The 20,688-nt window shown below is 38.1% G+C and overlaps 1 protein-coding gene across 1 annotated transcript; it reads left to right on the top strand.

The window, feature by feature from the left end:
- Nucleotides 1-11,118: 11,118 nt before the first annotated feature.
- Nucleotides 11,119-18,799, top strand: EMC7 (ER membrane protein complex subunit 7). Its single transcript, XM_027879320.1, has 5 exons — nucleotides 11,119-11,522; nucleotides 13,559-13,678; nucleotides 15,537-15,675; nucleotides 16,203-16,283; nucleotides 18,309-18,799. Exons 1-5 carry the CDS (start codon nucleotides 11,119-11,121, stop codon nucleotides 18,459-18,461), a joined length of 897 nt encoding a protein of 298 aa, XP_027735121.1. The 3' UTR covers nucleotides 18,462-18,799.
- Nucleotides 18,800-20,688: the final 1,889 nt, after the last annotated feature.

Genomic DNA, 20,688 nt, shown 5'->3' with positions numbered 1-20,688 from the left:
AGTCTGAATTATGTTTGGATCTTGCAGTTGTCACTTTTACTCTTATTTCAGATATTCTATGGATTGAAAGACTTAATAAGTATTCCAGCTTCAGAAAAATAGCTGGTCTTTCTCTTTGTGACAACAGGCTTTCATTAAATATCTTCTGCACGAAACAAATTCTCTAAGAGTTAAGTAATTTTTAGAGACACTTTCAGAGGAGGATTGCCATATACAAGAAGCCTGTGGCATATTTGGTTTTAAATGGGAAAATTGCACAGATACAGGCAGCTGTTAGGACAATGCACATTTCATTACTATTGAAATGTCTTATCACATGTGAATCAGCTGTCCTATTATCTACTTAGTATAGATAAAAGTGGAACGATGGATTATTGAGGAGTTGGAAGTCTTAACAAGTCTTGTTTGTGAGAAGCTAAAACTGTTCTTTCCATTCTGATAAAATTGCTGCAATGAATGCAGAAAGGAAGTACTTTGTGTATTTGGTATGGAGAGCCGAAGTCTCTTAATACTTCCTCTGTCTGCTAATAGTACTTTGTCTTGAAGCTTAAAGGCATAGGGATTTATGTGTTTGCTTAAAATAACATTAGGTTTCTGACTGAAAAGGAAAAAAACCCTTGCTGCATTAGTTTATTTCTGGATGACTGTGCCACCTCATGTTCCAGCTGCGGAAAATAGTAAACTATAAAAATATAATTAAGCACCGCTGTACAAATAGTGTTAAAACTTTATTTTCAGCATTTTAAGGCTTAGGCTATTTTTAGTAAAGCAGTAAAACAAAGCAGTAAAACAAAGCAGGACTAAGGAATTAAGAGGCAGGTTTTGTTCTCAGACTTGTGTTTTAGTAAGTCTAAAAGCTTGACTTTTTAATTAGCCAGAATGAGTGGTGATCGATGGAGGTGTTAATTCTGGAACAATTATGTGCCAACAGGCAGGATTAGCATAAGAATAAGCAGGGTAGCTGCTTGTGAAGTGAACCCAGCCCACCAAAGCAACTGTCTTTTCACATAAATTTTCTTAGGAAGAACGTTTCTTGTACTTAAAAGTAAAAAATTTTTTTTTTTTTTTTTGAAGATGTTACAGTTAAGGTGTTTCTGGATAAAGAGGGCAGAGAGGGAATTCTGAAGAGTAAGTTTTCTAAATGTCGTTTTAATTGGATGATAGGGATCCCTTCTGCAAGAGATACCTCTACAAAATGCTGCCCTCTGAGTGGTGGCATCAGTAATTATTAAAGGCAAACACAAACACAGGCAAACTAATCCGGACTGTGGCTGATGTGTGTCTTCCTGGTTGGCAATGCAGGAAATTGACTTGCATAAAACTAGGGAAGGGAGAGTGTTTAAGATACAGTACAAAAATTCCTATCACCTGAAAAGGATGCCTGTGATTGTTGGGTGATTGGGGTATGATGATACTGGAAGTCTTTCCAGTCCTGTATACCTAATTCACGGCAATGAGGCACTTCACGAAGGAAGGTTGGAGACTTGATGCTCACAGAGCAGTCATGTTTTCTCCCAGTTGCTGCTTTCCCAGCCCTCTGACATGTTGGGGCACATCTGCTTGGCTGAATTCCCAGCTTCACATCCTTGTCACTTATCCAAGTGAGAATAAAATGCCTTCATATTTGGCACACCTAGTTTCCCAAGTGGTGTCTTATACCTCAAGTCTTCCAGGTTCTCAGTACAAAACAAATTATCAGCTTAGTGGCATTGAACTGTGAAAACTCAAGAGTCTTATGCCCTATGCAGGGCAGCTGTGGATGCTACCACTTGGTTTACTCCTTATATTACACTAGAGAAGCATAATGATGCATTCTAATGTAATGGCTGTTTTAGGAGGTTTAAGATGAAGCTGGTGAATTAAGAGTGTGTGTATATAAATGTCTTTTGAACATAAACACCAGTATTCTACCAGTATTAACTAAAAATGCCTGCAGTTTTGAACCTTTACAAGTGGTAGGCCAGTGACTAATTAGGGAGAAATCCTTCTGCTTAAAGGCGACTGGTTTGTTGGTTTAGGTTGGGTTTTTTTCCCTATTCACCCATCTTGCCTCCCTCTCTGAGTACAATTCTTTAAATTTGCCGATGCCTCTTATAAGCTTGCAAAAAATGGAAATTCAGTCTTTCTGACCACACAAAATAATCAGGGAGTTGGGCAGAGTGAGGACATGTCTTGTTCACACAATGCTGTATAAACAAATGTATGCACTCATTGCTGTGCAACAGTATCATTTTTTGCACTTTCCTCTGCACTCCAATACATTTATGCTTCTATTGGTGGCATATCCCTTAATACCTCTAAAGGGATTCTTTCCATCTCACAATTCTTGATTCAAAAAGCAGATTAGCTGCTTTCCAGATGAACAGATAAGATTGCTACTGAAGCTAAAAAAAAGAAAGGAAAAAAAAAAACAAACCTCGACACAAGCAAAAACAAAAAACTCAACCCAAAACAACAAACTAGAATGTACTTGTCTCCAGCATAAGTAGCACTGAGGCCAGATGACAACAAACACTACTATCAATTTGTCATTAAAAAGGGGACATAAGACTGTCTTTCTGAGCAAAGAGTCTGACATTACAAGTTGTTAGAGGAGTTTTTTTAGGATTTTAGTGCATTTTGATTTAGTTTATTTTCTACAGCGTCTGAATATTTGGTTTGTGACCTCAGCCACCCTACTTAGAAGGGCTGTAAATAAGAAGAGAACGCCCTTGGAGCTGTCTTCACAATTGGCAGCTTGCTAACTTCAGCTTTTACCTTGGGGACCAGCAAGATATATTTCAGCATTTCTGCATGCAGGATTTGGCATACATACTTCAGATGCTATTTCCTCATTTGATAGTTTTCTCTGAGCTATGGAAAATGAGCATTTAGCCCCTGGTGACTCCTCCAAGTCCAGCTTGGTTGAAACAGTCAAGAATTCTGCTTATGTGAAAGACATCATTCATAAACTCACCAAATCTAAATCTTGATTGTAATAGACTTTTGTATTCAGAAATTATTAATCTACAAGTCTTAGTATCCTCATTAATACTTTTTTCCTGACAAAATGGATTGGTTAGTGGTTGCTTTGTAGTATTTATTAAGCTTATGCTATTTTTCATACCTTATGTTCCGATGCATTGCTCTGTCTCCAGGTTACTGCAGCCCACATGTGTTCCTGGTGTTCAGCGTAACTGACTTTTCAGACTTACTTGAAGTTGTCTTTTGGCCAGGAAATGTATTCAGAACTCAAACTGATTTTAATGGTCTGCAGTAATACCTTCACTGGTGTTTAGATGCATTATGCTTTTTGAGGAAAGTATCTTTTTTGTTGGCAGTGCAGCAGTATAATTGAATGTTACTGTTTCAACAATGAGAGACTCGAGTGAGAGGAAGAACTAATTTGAGTTGGATGGCTCCAGAAAGCCCTACCAGAAAGCTCCCACATCTAGTGATGAGATAAAAGGAAGATAAACAGCAATTACTGCTTTAAGGACTGTTTGAACCCAGCCTCAATCATATCTACTGTCTCATATACTGCTTTTTCTCCTCATGGCACTGCTCCTTGATCCTTGTGAGCTTCAGACAAAGCATTGCCTCTGCTAAGAGACCCTTCTGCTGAACCCTGAGTAGAATTCTTTCCTAGCAGAACTTCCCTTAGGAGATGTTCCAAACTCATCTCAAGTTGTGTTAATGATTCAGTTATAAAAGAGTCTGCTTTTCTTTCTTGTATGTGCCTGTTCTAGTTAAGATGCCATTGTGTGCTTTGAATGCCAGGAGAATCTTCTAATGTTAAATGTACAAGCTCAGACTTTCTAATCTCCCTATGTTTTGTCTGCCACAGAGTCTGTCCAGCCAGATAATGGGCTGTGTAAAAGCCTGCGGGGGGACTTGCTGGTGGTTCACCTGAGCTCGAGCTTTCTGTGGCCTTGCTGAAGAATGCTCCTATTCCAGGTAGCTACTCTGCAGCCAGTAAAAGGTCCAGTTGCTTTTTGATCAAGCATCACATTATTTTATGGAGAAAGAGATTATCAGTTTGAGAGATAACCAGATTGGTGCTTTTTATTTAGTTTGTTGTTTGGAGGGGTTATTTCTTCTTTTCTAAAGAGAGGAGGAGGCTTTGTAATGTATTACATTGGAGGCTCAGTGTAATACATATTTTTAAGAGTTTATGCACCGTTTCTTTCCCTCTCCTTCCCATCCACCCATCCCCACAACTCTTGCTTGAATACAAAGCAGCCCTGGCAGTTATTTGGTTTTGTTTCCTCTTCCTAATATTTTGGCATGTCAATATCTAAAAGCATATCATTACACTTGCAAAGAGTAACTCTAAACTAAACACCAGAGTCTCTGTCACCTGGAGTAAACACTTTTAAGATGCTTTGCTGAATTCTTTAGGCTTGCAGAAAACAGTGAAAGTCATAAATGAAATACTGCAATAATCTTTTTGTAGGTCATAGTTACTTTGGTTTTAGATTTTTATTTTAGGAAAATAAAACACAAAATTAAATTCAGGATTTCTTCTGTGTCAAAGCTACTAATTCCAGTGGTCTCTGGATTTTACTAGCCAATATACAGAGCTTCCCAGAGGAGCCTCCTGTCAAATATGTTTATGCTACATTTACAGATAATGAAAGCAAGTAGCTAGAGGGGAGGAAAAGGCATTAGAAGTTGACTTACGCTATTATTTTTTTCCAAAAATGTATGAGACATAGAAAAATAACCCATTGTTACATGGCTCAAAAAATTAAGGAGGAAGGAAACAGGCATCCAAACCCATGAATCATATGGCAAGTACAAAACATCATGCTGCATTTACAAATATTTTATATGACAAAGCTAGTATTATAAATCTAAAAATTATTTCGTTTAACCCCACAGTGCTTATCCAAGAAATAGAAAATTCTGTTTCGGGCTAAACTATTAAAATACTAAAAAAAGGAGGATTAATATAATATAGAAATAATCACTGTACTCCCATAGGACTCTTACTTACCTGTAGTCTAAGGCTGACAGGTATATTTGAGTCAAACAGGAATGACTACTACATATTGCAAGGCTGCTAATCATGTTTCTTTAATGAAACTGTTGAACACGCTGAATAGCAATGTAACAATGCATAGAAAATTAGCTTGTTTGCCATTGATTAAGGATAGATAATGTGTGCAGTTCCCCACAGTGGTTCATTTGAGCAGTTCTCTGTGATGTACGAACTCAGGCTCATTAACGCATGCCTTTACTTGCACAGTCTGATTCAGCATAAAGGCCCACACAAACAAGAACGCACTTTAAAAATAAAGACAGGACTCATATTTAGCTTACTTACAGTGTAATGGAGGTGTAATGCACCTCCAAATTATTTCATTCAGATAAACAATGCAAAGATTGAAGGGTAGAAGAAAAAAAAGTTGCTTATTTCAATAATAACTTGAAAAGAGTTACAGAAGAATTACAGGCCAATACAATGAAAGAAGACAGTAGGAAAAGCTATCAGCAGTTATTCTTTCAAGTGCTGAGTTTCAAAGAAGTAGCGGCTGGTAAACTCAAGTATCAGCTGTGCACATGTACAGTTATTTATCTCAAATGTCCATGTACAAGAAAGGTGTGTACAGATAAACTTAAAGCCAAGGACAGATACAGTTCTCAGCTTCTCAAGAACAGTCAGAATGTGTTTAAAAGAAAAAAAAGTTTCTACAGCTACTGCTGTAGATAAGTAGTAGGAGTAGCTAAAGCTTCTGAAAAGCACCAAAAGCACTGCAGAGTAATTTTTTCATTTCTGAGATCTAAAAATAGCCAACTGAATCCAGAGCCACTAATTTTCTCTATAAATAAGAAAATGAGTTTAAGGCCCAGCTTTGTTTCTTTTGCTTTGTCAAATGGTGCAAGTTCACGTTTTACTACTTTCATATTTAGTTTGAATACAGATTTGGTAATAGTACACACTGTAATGGTTTTTGTAACAACATATTTAATACACCAAACAGAATGTTTATCATCTAGAAATTGCTACTCCAATTCCTCTTGTATTGTTATACTTCTAAATCCCACTATAAATTGTGTAAAATAAAGCTCCTCCACCAAAAAAAAAAGATGGGCTTTGAAATTATGCAAATTAATCTTTGGTCTTTGGTTATTCACCCCTTGAAAACCAGCATCAACTTTCATGATAAGCCAGAAAGGGTTAAACTTGTAGCCAGAAGGAGGATCTCTGCTGCTTTGAGCCTTTATTTCTTCAGGTTCTCCTAGCACAGAAGCATAATTTAAGCAGCTGCTTAAGGCTCTCTGAATTAGAGCATCCCTTTGCATGTCGGATTCAGGATTTCCCAGACTCTCTGCAGGGCAGATGACTTGTGGACCTGCTCTGTGAGCGTGTTGCTTGGTTCCTGAACAGGCTGCTCTCCGGCAGAACATCCTAACCATGTGCTTGCAGCTGCTTTGTGTTGTTCTGACCTCCTGTCTCACGGGAACCAGTTCTACACATCATGTGATCTACTTGAGCTTGACATACAAATAAAGGAATGTTGTTTTGTGGTAGTCTATCACCAATACTGCAGTAAAGCACAAGCGCGCTTTCATGTGTCCTTCTGTAAAGGATGTGATGATAATGCTGTATTATGTGGAGGCCACCTTGTGGCATTATGGAAGTAGAATCCAGATGCAAAAAAAATAACACAGCATTAGACTGCATACCGAAAACTAAGCCCTGTAAGCTGCTTAATTTTTTTAGAACCCAAATATCACAGTGATGTGTCATTCTAGCCTCCTGCGAATGATTACAGGTGCTGTCCCTACGCGTAACAACACAGGAATCTGAGAACGTGTGTAGCACCATTCTGTGGGGCATAGCTTCTTAACTAGTCAGCTTGATGAATGCTGCAGTTCTTAAGCACACTGCTTGCATGGTTTTTGAACAATTGCTGCTTAACAGAGATGTAGGGACAAATCTCTACTGAGAACAGGAGCACATGAGGAATGCAGTCAAAGTACTGTAAAACTGGCTTCCAGGTTACCATCATGTTACACCCATACTTGTTCTGCTTGTACGAGGGAGTCTGGAAATTTTTACAGAAGGAAATTATGCTCCTTTTTCCTGCACTTAAACTATTAATTAAATTTCCTTCACCAAAGCATGAAATTTGAATTCAGTAAAGATCAATTCAACTGCAACCAGACAAAACTGGTTATCTGGCAATCTCAATGTCAGCATTTGCTATCTCCTGTGAAAAGTGTGCCAAAGGAGAATATCCTGTTCATGGTTTTGGACATAAAAAAAGTGAAAACAATTCGTTCTTAAAAAAAAAAATGTCTAGGTGAAAGCAAACAAGGGAGTAGATGAATGCTAGCTGTCTGAGACTTAAAAGTCCTCAATCATATGTGCTGACTCCATGCTGTGGGGATGGATGTGTTGGAGATGGAGAAATTATTCTGACAACTACCGAGATTACAGGGGATTAAGAGATTTTTCTGCCCCAGCATAGTCATTTAGGTTGCCAAAGACCTTTTAGATCATCAAGTCCCACCAGTAACCTAACACTGCCAAGTCCACCACTAAACCAGGTCCCTAAGCACCACACCTACATGTCTTCTAAACACTTCCAGAGATGAGGACTTCACTGCTTCTCTGGGCAGCCTGTTTCTGTGCTTGGCAGCCCTTTTGGTGAAGAAATTTTTCTTAATGTCCAATCTAAATCTCCCCTGGTGCAATTTGAGGCTGTTTTTCTTCCTGTCACTTGTTACTTGGGAAAAGATATTGACCCCCACCTTGCTACAACCTCTTTTCAGGTCGTTGTAGAGAACAATAATATCTCCTCTGAGTGTCCTTTTCTCCAAGCTAAACAACCCCAGCTCCCTCAGCTGCTTCTCATGAGACTTATGCTCTCGACCCTTCACCAGCTTTATTGTCCTTCTTTGGACAGGCACTCTGTTTAAAGCAGAGTGGGATTCTGGAGCAACTGAAGATGGTGGCCTGTGTACCTTCTGCCCCAAGTCAGATGTAGGGCCCTCTCAGGGCATCTTAGGTTCAGGACAACAAAAAGACTGTTGCTGAATCCAGGTGCAATCCTGACTTGTTCTGTCTGTGTTCTAACCGTTTCTAGTGTAGAACAGAAAATTTCCAGTAGATGGCATTATGATTCCACACTACAATAAATATATTAAAATAAAAAAAATCAGTGCTGAAAAGATATGCAACACAATTTTTGTTAATTCTGTGTTTAATCATAGTAAGGCTCCTTGGTAAGGAGAGAGCTCAGCAAATGAGTTTACCTGGTTGTGGCCTTTCACTGTACCTTTATGCCAAATTCTTCCATCTACCTTCAGTTGTGTATTCTCATAAATCTGCTCTCATTGGCTGGGCATTTTGATTTCTTCTCACCTCTAATTAGTTTCTCAAAAAAAAACCACCATAGAATGTAGCTGTGCTACAGTATTCCAATGCAAATGTAGTTCTTACTTATTCTTCATGTCAGCAAGGATTGTATCTTTGCTTCCACTGAACATATGTGAACCAGAATTACTCAGCTGGTGTTCTGGGTGTTGTTATCTGTGTACCTATACTGGAGGACTGACTCAAAGATTATAAGACTAGAGGCAGATGGTTGAAGGTGCTCCCTGCTTCTCTGGTCAAAGTCAACACTTCTGCATATTACAGCCTGAGTCATACACAAACCAGATTTTGGACTGCTGCTGTTTGTGGTCCGGTGTATTGAACTAAACTAGTATCACTGACAGGATAGTGATCCTTTTCAAATGTAAATATTTAAATACTTGCCAAGATGCTACCAGCTTTATGGAAAGAGAAGTTTTCGGAGAAATTGCACTGAAATGTTCAAGGGTGAATTAAATGCTTTAATAATGGTGTCCTGTAAGCAAAAAATATATAGCAAGTTTTGCTAGCATTCCGACTGTGAAAAGAATTCAGCGCAAAAATAAGTTCTGCTACATTGTTTGAAAAGTCCTTTTATCCTCGCAGGAATAGAAAACTCTCTTGCTACTTAAGAGTATCCAACCGTATCCCAAACCACTTAATTCTTCAGAAACAGCTATGATGGTCTTGGATTTTGATATTTTGTTCAGAGGGATTTAATGGGCCTCCTCTGCTTTTTCAGTTTGTATGTGAAACCGCATGTGAGATCAGTGTTATTGGTGTGATGGCATTACATTAATCTAGACCTCCTCTTTGTTCAATCCATTAGGGACTGTCAGCTCTCATCCATCTGGCCGACAGTTCTGTAGTGGTAGTGACAGCTGATGGAAGTAACTCAAACAAAACTGTAAATGTACTTGTGAGCAGGGTAGAACCTCTGAGAAAATTGCCATTTTCTATGTAGCTGTTATTCAAGGAATGAATCCATCAATGAAGATGCAGCCACAAAACATGGAGGTCATCCTTGATTGCACTTTCAAGTTATTGGAATTTTTCGGTTGTTTCAATTGCACTGAAGCTGTTGCTTGGCAGTTTTATCTGATTTCTGATCAGAGATTCACTTGAAATCAAGCGGCAGACATGGCTTTGCTAATAGTAAAATTCTTTCCAGAAAAAAAAACAGGTAGCATCTCCTAGGTGAGGTACTGTTTATTTTGATAAATATATACCTGGACGTTTTTATTTCTTTGTTTCCATTTGTACTATTGTTGATCTGGGATTTGGTTTTTTTTTACCTGGAAGACAAACACCCATAGCATGATATCAAAAACAGACTTGTGCAATCCACTCAAGTGAGCTGCCGATGTAGCTAGTCTTAATCAAAAAAAGGCAGTAATCAACCAAATTAATTATTTTCTCAGTTGTGTACACTTAAAAATATGGTAACTGATACTAATGCATGAAATAGAACTTTTATATGTAAAGACATTATGTGGTTAGAGGACAAGGAACTATTTACCTAACATGGAAAAGGTTGCATGCCAATGCAGCTATTGGATAAGGCATATATGTGTGTCTGTGTGTAGATATATATATAAAATTGGTCATATATAAAGATATGCCTCTGCAATGAAAGCTGCAACCACAGTCAAGGCTTCTATATGAGGATAAGATTCTAGCCAAGACGCTGTTTAATTAACTGCTAAGTTTGTTAGCAGGACGATACAGAAAGAGAGAAGCTTCTTAGATTATGAAAGAACAAGTGAGGTTTTTTCTTTAGGTTCTCCAAGTATTTAAACCAAGAAACTGTATTATGTAGCTTATAAAAATAAATTATTTGTTTGAGAAATCCTTAAAACTGGAGGGCATGATCATTCTTTGTGGTCTGACAGTGTTCTAATACAGTTCCTTGAGGATATTTTAAAAATATGAGCATTTTTACACTAACTGCAAGTAAAAGCAACATGAGATGTCACTATGAAGATGATGTGTCTCTGTGATGTTGTACTGGAAACAGTATTGTGGCTTTAACATAATTCCTACTGCTTAGTGGTTTATTAGTAACTACTTCTAACACTACTCAGTTCTTGCATTTTTGGGTTTTCACCCCCAAAACTGCTGGAGTTTAATGCTTTCATGAGCTTATATGATGGAAGAACCTCACAGATCATTGTCTCCAAAGTAGAGACAGCTAAAAGATACTGCCAGACAAATAATTCACAACATCCCACTGACATGGGATGACATATGATTTTTAAATCATGCCGACTATTATACAGTGTTTTTATTGTCCGCTGATGACCAGGTTAATCCTGTGTAATGATAATGTTTTCCACATGTTCGTAATTAACTCTAACATAAATAAGAGAGGTAAAAAGGAAGCAAGTGTAGCTACAATGTGACAATAAATGCATATGACTTAACAGGACGTACTTCACAAAGGAAAATTAGAGGACAGGGAAGGTACTACAGCCCTCTTGGTTTCTCCTGTAAGTCTGTACCTCCCCACTAAGCAACACATTTTTGCGCTATTATACATAATCAGAAACAAATAAATCATTGTTAAAAGATGACAATTTAGGCCTTCATTATATGAATAAACTTTTGTAACCTTGCTACTTGTTTTCTCCAGAAAAAGCGTGTTACTCTTTGCATGATAACTATTGAGATTTAAAAAAAAAAAAAAAAAAAAAAGGATCCTGCCCTGCGTTTCCAACACCCGCGTTCGACGCGGGCTGTTGGACCAGGAGTTGTGTTTGGGCACATGGTGCATGTTGAGCACCGCAGCTCGGCCGCGCCTCTCCCGCTGTCCCAGCGCTCCGGCCGGCGGGGCGGCCCCGCCGCTGCCCCGCCCTCTCCGTGGCGTGCGCAGGCGCACGGTGGGGGTTCGGGCAGCGATGGCGGCGCGGAGCGGGACTAGGAGCGAGAGCAGGAGCGGGACCGGGACCGGGAGCGGGACGCTGTGCCTGGCGCTCCTCTGGCTGTCGGTCGCGCCGCTGCCTCGCGGCGCCTGCGGCTCGGAGCTCCTGGGGCCGGCGGAGCTGCCAGGCGGCGCGGGCCCCGGGGAGCGGTTTAAGATCGAGGGCCGGGCCGTGGTGCCCGGAGTGAAGCCGCAGGACTGGATCGCGGGGGCCCGGGTGCTGGTGGACGGGGAGGAGCACGTCGGCTTCCTGAAGTGAGCGGCGGGCGCGGCGGGGGTCGGGCCCCCCGGGGCCGGCCGCAGGCTCGGTTCGGCCCGGCCCGGCCGTGAGGGGGCGGGGGCGGGGCGGCTCTTGCCAGGCCCGGCCGTGTCCCGGTCAGCCGCGCAGGGCTGTGGGATCGCGGGGTCGTGGGCTGCCGAGATGAGCTGCTGGCGTTACGCTGGCCCCGTACTTTGTAAGGGACTAGGAACGACCAGGCCTGCAGTGCTGTAGGTTTTGGCTTCAGCTTCCTGCAGGCGTACCCAAACTGATGGCTCGGGCTGCTGGCGTTGCAGCGATCAAAAACATTGGAACTGAGTTATAAGTAAAAACAACCGCAAAACAAAACTCCAAACGCGTTTGCACTGGCTGGAGGAGTGTTTATTCTCGGCTTCTGTTGGTGCAAATTCTGCCACTTCATTTCAAGAACCTTAGCTTTGCTAAGAATTTACCCATTATGGGTAAATTATGGGTAAATTCTGGAGAAATGTTTGTTGCAGCTGTGGTTCTGAGTTACAACAGCCGTGAAAAACTTTCACTGTACTGGTTAAAGCCAGTTCAAGGGACGTGACTTTACTGCTTCACACAACATCGTGCAAGTGCATTTGGAAGTTGTAAAGAATCACATTATATTGAGATAAACAAAGGATCTAGAAATTTTAAGACATAGAAAATGTCTTCAGAATTAAGAATGTCATAGTTTCAAAAGTAGAAGTTACCAAAACCATTCCAGTTATCAAAATAGGAAAATAATTATTTGATATAGTAAAGTTGCTTTTTGAGTATTGTAAGAGTCATTCTCTAGTATGAGCATTCTTATAAATCTGATTAGTTTCCTCACTGTGGTAAAAATTGAACTTTGTTCTTCTAAAAAAGCCAGTATTGGATACCAGTGTGAGAATTTGCTGTGTCATATGAATACATCCTTAGAAAAAAAAATAGGGGAATTTTATTAAACTGATACTGTAAAGAATGAAAAATTAGAAGGAAATTCCTAGGTAAACATTCTTCTAACAGTTGCCATTTAAGATAGTGTAAGCATTTTTAGTGCTTCAAATCATCACATAAAAATGGGAAGGTGCTTCATTGATGTGCATCTTCGAAATAAAGCTACTGTAAAGGATGTAAGGACAAAATTCTTTTTGAGAGTTCCCTTTTCAGGTGGTTCATTTGTTTGTTTCTTTGATGTATATTTCTAATGTGTCTGGTTTTATTGAGTTTTTTTCCATTTGTTTTGTCGTAACTTTGCGTCTTATTTTTAGAAGAGATATCATTGATGTTGCTTTTAACACTAAGATTTTCTTGCTGGAAACTTCTGGAAACACATAGGAGGAAAACTTTTGTACTTTAAAGAGAACTGGAACTGAAGCTTTCAGTTTTTCCTTTTACTAATTTCACTGAATATTCAAGTTTCATATTTTAAAATAAAAGCCATCTGTATAAAAATCCCTTCTGTGTATATGTTCAGAGCTCTTCATTTCCTTATTGTTGTGATTGAGTTTTCCGGCGTGGGCTAATCCTAAAGGGAGCAATTAAAATTAAAACCCTCTATTTCACAACAAACAAAGGCACAAACTACTATTACTGAGCATTGCGAATCTTCCACACTATGTAGGATGTGAGTTTGGGGGGGTTTGCTTCCAGCAGAAGTGCTGAAGTAAACTTCATTGTATATATTTCAGAAGGAGGAGAGAAGGTGTAAATTCCTTCTGCTATTACTTGAATACATGAAATGTAACTAGTTCAGATCTTACTTGGGCTGTGAAATTATTCTTCCAGCAAGACAATTTGAGGGCAGAACTAAATCTTTAACAAAACTAATAATTTCTGTTACTATTGTGGCATACGTTGATGATCTCAAGGGGTTTGATATTGTGAGTCCTGAATGATTTAAATTTTTCATTTTGCCATTGTTATATTAAGATTTATAATATAAAATGCTAGTCTTACAACTTCTATTAAAAAACCACACAGCACCCTGTCTTGTATGCTGGAGCATAATGAAATGTAGCGCAACTTTCTGTTTTTTCAGGACAGATGGAAGTTTTGTGGTTCATGATGTACCTTCAGGATCTTACGTAGTGGAAGTTATATCCCCTGCTCACAAATTTGAGCCCGTGCGAGTTGACATAACTTCAAAAGGCAAAATGAGGTGAGCCTTTCCTGATTTGTTTCTGTGTTGGTGTATTACATGTGCCTGACAGCACAGTACAAGAATTAATGTAAACAGTGCTGTAGGTTTGATGTTTCATTTGAGACCATATGTTTTAGCTTCTTTTAACATCACTTCTAGGAGCATGTTTCTTAAAATCCAAAGTCTGATCTCTTTCTTCCTTTTGTATTTATGGCCTTAAATAAGAGAAATAGATTTTAAAAGTCTGTCTGGTTACTTTTATTATTTTCTTGTGCAGCTATCCTGAAATAAAATCTGGACATAAATCAGCTAACTGCTTTACCATTTGCCAATACCTTTTTTTCCTTCTTCCCTATTCCATTTCTTTAATAAATGGTCTGTCAGGATTTGGCACAGTGAAATTCTGAAGTATTTCTGTTACATCCCCATAGGAGACTTGTTACAGTTACTGGTTAATAGTTGTAGTTGCTAACCTGCACTATTTCTGTAGCATCATTAGCTTGTTTTTTATGTTATGGCAAGAGATGTTATCCCAAACCACTCTAACTGTACACCTGTAGCTGCAAGCTATTCAGGAATACAGAAAAAATGTATAACTGGTGTAGTAAGGTGATTTTCATTTAAATAAACATGTTTGTAGGTAATTTTTCTTTGTTCAGGCAGACATAGAGTTTCTTAACTTCAAGATTGTCTTTTACAGTATCTTATAAAAGTTATTACATTTCAGAAATACAAACGGCAGTGTGAATACCTCCAACGGTATATTTAGGGGAGGTTAAAAGTTGAAATCTTGCTGAAAATGCTGTTTGTTTAGTAATGGAACAATTTGTTTGAGCTCAGTTTTTTTCCAAACTTTATGTCATTTTTATACTTTGTTTGGCAATATCTTACTGGCCACAATATGTAATAAATACAGAGAAATAGACACAATAGTGCTGTAATGTCACCCTTAGAATTGTTTGGGTATCTGAGGACTAGTAAGGTAACAAATCTGATGTTAAGTGTATCGCTAGGATATGTCTTCAGAGGAAAGGCGCAGTAGGCTTGGCATCTCTGCCAGTCAAACAGGTAGAAACTGTAGTGAGGAGTACAGCTGAGGAATCAGAGATCCATGAAAAACAATGATATTTGAGGACAATGTCAACAGGGCTTTTCTAGGGAACATTCTACCTTAAAAAATTATTATAATTCCTAGAAAGAGAAAAAAGCATATTTGATAAGATCTACTTGAAAATCTCAAGTTTTGGAGAAAATATTTAGTCTTAAGGTAGGCGGGAAAGACATTCTATAGGTGAGTATTTGGTGAAAATTTCAGGAGGAATAAAGTATTTCTCTTGTAATGGGCAGAAGTCATCCTTGGAGTTGCACAAGGCAAGTAAATATTCATAAATTATGAAAAATAGGTCAAGAGTGACAAAGATGGTAGCAATTGAGTAACTGTCTAAATACCAGGCCCAAATAAATAATACAAATGAAGAACTATGGAAAATCCCAATAAAGTAATAAAGACTGAGATTCAGTATTGATAAATGTAAAGTAATGCACATAGGCAAAAGATATTAGCTTCACATACAAATAATTGATGCCATGAGCAAAGTAGTTAAACTACACTATAGTGTGCAGAGCTGTATCTGTCTTTACACAGTGTAGTTTTTCTTACTCATTACCAAGGTGACAAAAAATGGCTTGTTTTTGATTCTGCAAAAGATGCTGCTGAGAGGAACTAGTTTCTGAAAAGTGAAGCCTAGCTGACACTGCATAGTTTTGTTTGTAGTCTATTATTAAAACTTTGCTTGGATTTTTTAAAAATCATCTTTTATTTTGTTAAATAAATTATTATGCTTATATTTTCAATTATTCACTTTTTACTTACTAGAGCAAGGTACGTGAATTACATCAAACCCTCTGAAGTTGTCAGGCTGCCATACCCACTGCAGATGAAATCCTCTGGACCACCTTCATACTTTATAAAGAGAGAATCTTGGGGATGGACAGATTTCCTCATGAACCCTATGGTATGTACAAGCGCCACACAAAGGTTAAAAGTATTATAAAGGTCCAAATACAGCAATTTTTTCAGAAAATCAAGAATAAAGTAATTGAGAAAAGATGTGCACGCTTTGCTCTTCCAAGAGGATTGTTTTATTTCTTCTTCACTTGCGTACAAATAGAAAGTTTTTCTGTGACCTCTCCTCCCTGACATACCCACTCTGTGCAAACAGCCTGTAGTCTGCTTCATTTGACAACATGATCTTGTTCTAATAATGTGGAGATCGACATGTAGCAGAATTGTAATTACAGCAGTTTTAAGATATAACAGCCATTTGCTTTATTGCAATAGATTTTGAACTTGTGTTATTTAAAGCACAAATACTCCCTTATCAGGTTTGTTTCCTGACAAATGAATTACTGTTACTGGGTTAGTGACTCAGAATGCAGTGGTTCTAGAGTTTGGCTGTTTAGCTAAAGCTTAATGTTAGTATTTCTGAAAGTGTCTAGGGCAACAGCTAAGCTGAAGAAGTATTTCCTGTTTTCTGTGTAGGTGATGATGATGGTTCTTCCGTTACTGATATTTGTGCTTTTACCTAAAGTTGTCAACACCAGTGATCCTGATATGAGGCGGGTAAGTACGTTCAGTTGATGCATACATAGAGAGCGAAGATAATGAGATTTTAGGGTACAGAAAAGCAATAATAACAAAACTGGACTTTTAAAGAGGTCTTAATGGACATCATTTATTCAGTTAATGCAGTGTTGGTGTTCAGACATTTCCTGACTTGTGAATTTCCTGTTAAACTTGCTAAATTTGCTGATTGGTGTTTTCCAGACTTTCTTTAGAGTGATAAATGTAATTTCTCAAATTATATTATCTCAAAATTCTGTAAATTTCCAGTATATTTCTGCACTATGTTTAAATCTAGCATTTTAGTTTTAGACATCATTTAATAAGTGTGTATTGAGAAGAGTATGATGTAGGGTTCTCTTTCCTGTCAGGCTAAAGCACAGTTTACTATGTTAAATCCAGATGTCACAGTAGTGTATACGATATGGAGTCTTAATGTAGCCATTAAATTGCCTGATTTATTGTCCTTTCATCATGCAAAATGCCGAATAGCAGAAGGCTAGGACAAAATGGAGATTCAAGGTGTTTGCTAAATCTTTTCTTATTTTTAGAAGTATTCCTTGTCTGTCGTGGATGGCTGTTTTTTGAGGGCTTGGTTAACTAAAAACTCCTCCTCTGCTAAATGACCACTGTCTTCAGTAGTACTTTATAGGTGTCTGAATTTTTTTTTGTTTTATAAATACCTATAAAAAGCATACCAGAGCTATGTAATGCTATTTTGGCTGTAATTTTGATTAAAAACTGGATACAAATTTATGCTAGATATGCATAGCATGTTCTTCAAACCAAGCTGAACTCTGGAAGTTGAATTAAAAAAAAAAAAAAAAAAATCCCTTATTCCTTACTTCTTTCACTGGCATGACACTGCTTATAGACAGGCTGTTCTGATGGTAATACCACCAGAACTTCTGATGAGTTAGTTCTTATTAGCTGACCAATATGATTTGTGAAGAAGAAATTTTAAGTTGAAGAAATTTTGCTTTTAATTTAATTTATCTTGAAAGAGCAGGAAAAGGGAGTTTTTAAGAACTCAGTTGCAGTGGTATTCTCTAGATGATCATGATAAAATTGTTAAGTGCATATCCAAATTCCATTTGGTTTTGGAGTGTATGGAGCTTGTATAACATTTTTCACGTTAACTTGTTTTCTTCTTGTTTTTTATGGAATCGGCACAGTACTAGTCTATATAGAAAGTTAATGATTTAGTAACTGCCTGTTGTAGAGGCCTTAAGTGTAGATGTAGTGTGGATGCAGTAGTAACAAAGGCAGGCAAAATGCCTTGAGAACAGTTAAAGATATATCATTCTGACTGATAACTAGAAGAGCAAGGTGATAATACCACATTAAATTGGAAATTGCTGTAAGCATTATCCCATTGTGGATGTGCAGTTCAGCTGTTATGCACTTCAAGGGTGGTTTGTTTTGAAACGTGCTAATTCACCTCATAGAACCACTATGCTGAATTCTAAAGTTACATTAAGCTTACTTGGATATATAGTCTCATTAAAATCTTTCTTTTCATGAAGCAAAGAAAACTCAGCTGCTGTAATAGCTTAATGTCAGAAAGTAGGGCAAAAAAATCTAATCCCTTCAAACAGCAGCAAAAGTTTGTTAGATTTAGCATAAATAATACTAATTTGAAAACATCAAAGTGTGAATCTGTGAGAGCACAAATCTGAAAATGTAAAAGCTTAAATTTTAAAATGGAGGAAATAGTGCTGAAAATAAATAATGTAATTTTTTTAAGATTTTTTTTTTTAATCAGATGTTTGCCCTGTAAGACTGCTTAAGACATGGTTACCATTTTCCATACACCAGTGCTTTTAGTTTTGGGATTTTATGTTTCTGTGTGTAGCTGGGTGTTTGGCTGTGCATAAAAATATATAGCAATAGATACCTTGGAGGACTGCAAATAGTGAAACAATATTTTGGGAAATTTGAAATCTTTCTGATACAATCAACTGATGCCTTAAATAGATACAGAATTGTTACAAGCTATTAAGATTATCTGATCTTTGCATGCAGGAAATGGAGCAGTCAATGAACATGCTGAATTCCAACCATGAGCTGCCAGATGTGTCTGAATTCATGACAAGACTTTTCTCTTCAAAATCTTCCAGCAAGTCTGGTGGTAGCAGCAGTAAAACAGGGAAAAGTAGTTCTGGAAAAAGGAGGTAGTTGAGTCTTCCTCTCAAGTCTGAGTTTGCACAACTGTTTGTTATGTGCTGTCGTGTTTATTTGTCTTGAAAGATCAAAAAGCCACTACTGTAAACTTTAACCAGGCACAAAATCAGTATGCTACAAGTGTGGTTTGTAGCTTTTTTTTAGACTGTTATAAGCTGTTTTGTACTTGACAGTAAGCAAAAGAGGACACGGCTTCAATACTGTATCTGTATAAAGTTACTGATGAATACTGAATTAAGTATATTATTCTGTAGAGAATTAAAATAAATTATATGATGTGCTTCACAGTAATGAATGTCTTAAGACAATGTATAAAAATATTTCAAATATAATACAAGTGGAGTTCGGTCTTAAGATGTCTTTAATGTTTTAAACTTGCTTGAGTTCTGAAATGAACAAATCATCCTTTCAAAATTGAGTTGTGGATTTACTAAGTAGTTTGCTTGTCAGCTTGTCTCGTGTTACATATAAAATAATTTTATTTTATGTTGTTTACTGCTTACACAATTGACAGAACCACTGAGTGGGTAAGGTTGTAAGGGAGCACAGTGGGTCATTGAGTCCAAGCTCCCTGCTCAAGCAAGGTTGTTCTAGAGCACATGGCGTAGAATTGCATCCAAATGGTTCTTGAATATCTCTAGTGAAGGAGACTCCACAACCTCTCTGGGTAATCTTTAGTTCAGAGACTTTCCACTTTGTATTACCCAGTTTTATTATGATCTACTTTCTGCTAAAAACTCTTTAGAGGAAAAAAAAAGCAAAGTATCCTTCATCAGAAAGTCTTTTAAGCTATCAAGTTAATTATAAATCAAAGTATCTATATAACATGAATAATGTTTATCTTGGATCTTTTCTTTTTAAATCACATGTATCACTTCTGCAACACTGTTCACTTCTTACTGTTTTCTGCATGCTGTGGTTTCATTTTATTGGTGGTATGGTTTGAGGCCAAACACAGAATTTTAAAGAAAATAACTAAAAGTGTAGTAGGAAGATAAATCCTACTCATCTTTTAAAATATATTTCAAAGTACACAGCTGTAACTAAGTATGCTGAGTCACTGGCAAAACTTTGTTCTTGAGCATGCCTGTATGTTATGAAGTATCTTTTCAAGCTACCTGGTAACTTCAGAGAAAAGTTGAAAAAATTGATTGTTTTCCACTAGATTTGTAAATTAAAGTGACAGCAATACCTGTCAAATTGATAAGACCCCAGGCTCACCCCACAAGCTCATCAAAGAGGTTTTACTTCAAAAATATACAAGGCTCCAAAAGTCCACTCATTGGATTTAAAAAAGCTTTCAGGTCTTTTACACCTTGCAAAAGTGCACAGGAAAAGGTCCTGCACATGTTTCTCAGGAGGTCAAATAACACACTTTTACCAGCAAACTGTAGAAAATAAGGGAACTTCACAAAAGTTTAAAGGGCAGCATTCAACCAAAATAAAGCATTTTGCAAAGCAGTGACTTAGCACCTGCTGGCCCATACAGCTTAGCAAAATCCAATCCATCTTTTAGTTACCCAAATATCAAGAAAAGAGGTTAGGAGAAGAATGAAGAAAGAGGGAGAAAAAGAAAGAATTACAGCTACCACCCCAGATCCAGCATAGATGCAGCTACCAGGAGTCCAGGAGATGGCAAGGTCATAATCACACGATGGTGCTGGTTTTGTCTGCTCTGGCCCCCTGTGACCACCCCCTCCAGGCAGGACTTCAGGCCTACTGTGCATTCCGGAGCTCTGGGGCCGAGTGAGGGGCAGTGCTCCCTGTGTGCCAGGTATTCTGGGGCTGGGTCAGGGGCTCCACGGGATGTGGTGTGGGCAGTGCTCCAAGTGTGCCTGTGACTGACAGCTGCTCTGGGGCTGCCCAGGGAGAAGGGGCTGGGGTATGGGACACCTTCTTGAAATTCATCCTGTCCGCCCCCTCCCCCCCCACACACACACTTGAGATGGTCCGAGCCAATAATTAATATAATAATCCAGTGTCTCACACAGCAGTCCATAATTTTTTTTTCCAGCATAAATGCTGTTCTCTTCCAATTTTACAATTGCTAACTTCTTAGGTGACAGTATCCATGGAGTGTGGGTACTGTACATCTGATTGCAAAAATGGGTTTAACATTTACCATTCACCTACAGTACACCTGAAGCAAAATCAATTCTAATGTATTTATTTGTTCTGCCAAACACTTATTTTCTTAGAATACATAAATTTTCTTAGAGTA

Source organism: Empidonax traillii, unplaced genomic scaffold (genome assembly GCF_003031625.1).
Source record: "Empidonax traillii isolate 1590-97213 ecotype Southwest subspecies unplaced genomic scaffold, ASM303162v1 scaffold53:size2875158, whole genome shotgun sequence".
Lineage (NCBI taxonomy): Eukaryota > Metazoa > Chordata > Aves > Passeriformes > Tyrannidae > Empidonax > Empidonax traillii.
Note: the sequence above shows the minus strand (reverse complement) of the source record. Positions and strands in the feature narration are given on the sequence as shown.

What these genes read in the sequence shown, in the direction of transcription:
- EMC7 (XM_027879320.1), top strand. Translation starts at nt 11,119, where the DNA reads ATGTTGAGCACCGCAGCTCGGCCGCGCCTCTCCCGCTGTCCCAGCGCT. An exon ending in ACTTCAAAAGGCAAAATGAG is followed by an intron (nt 13,679 to 15,536) that starts GTGAGCCTTTCC and finishes TTTACTTACTAG; the next exon opens with AGCAAGGTACGTGAATTACA. An exon ending in GTGATCCTGATATGAGGCGG is followed by an intron (nt 16,284 to 18,308) that starts GTAAGTACGTTC and finishes CTTTGCATGCAG; the next exon opens with GAAATGGAGCAGTCAATGAA.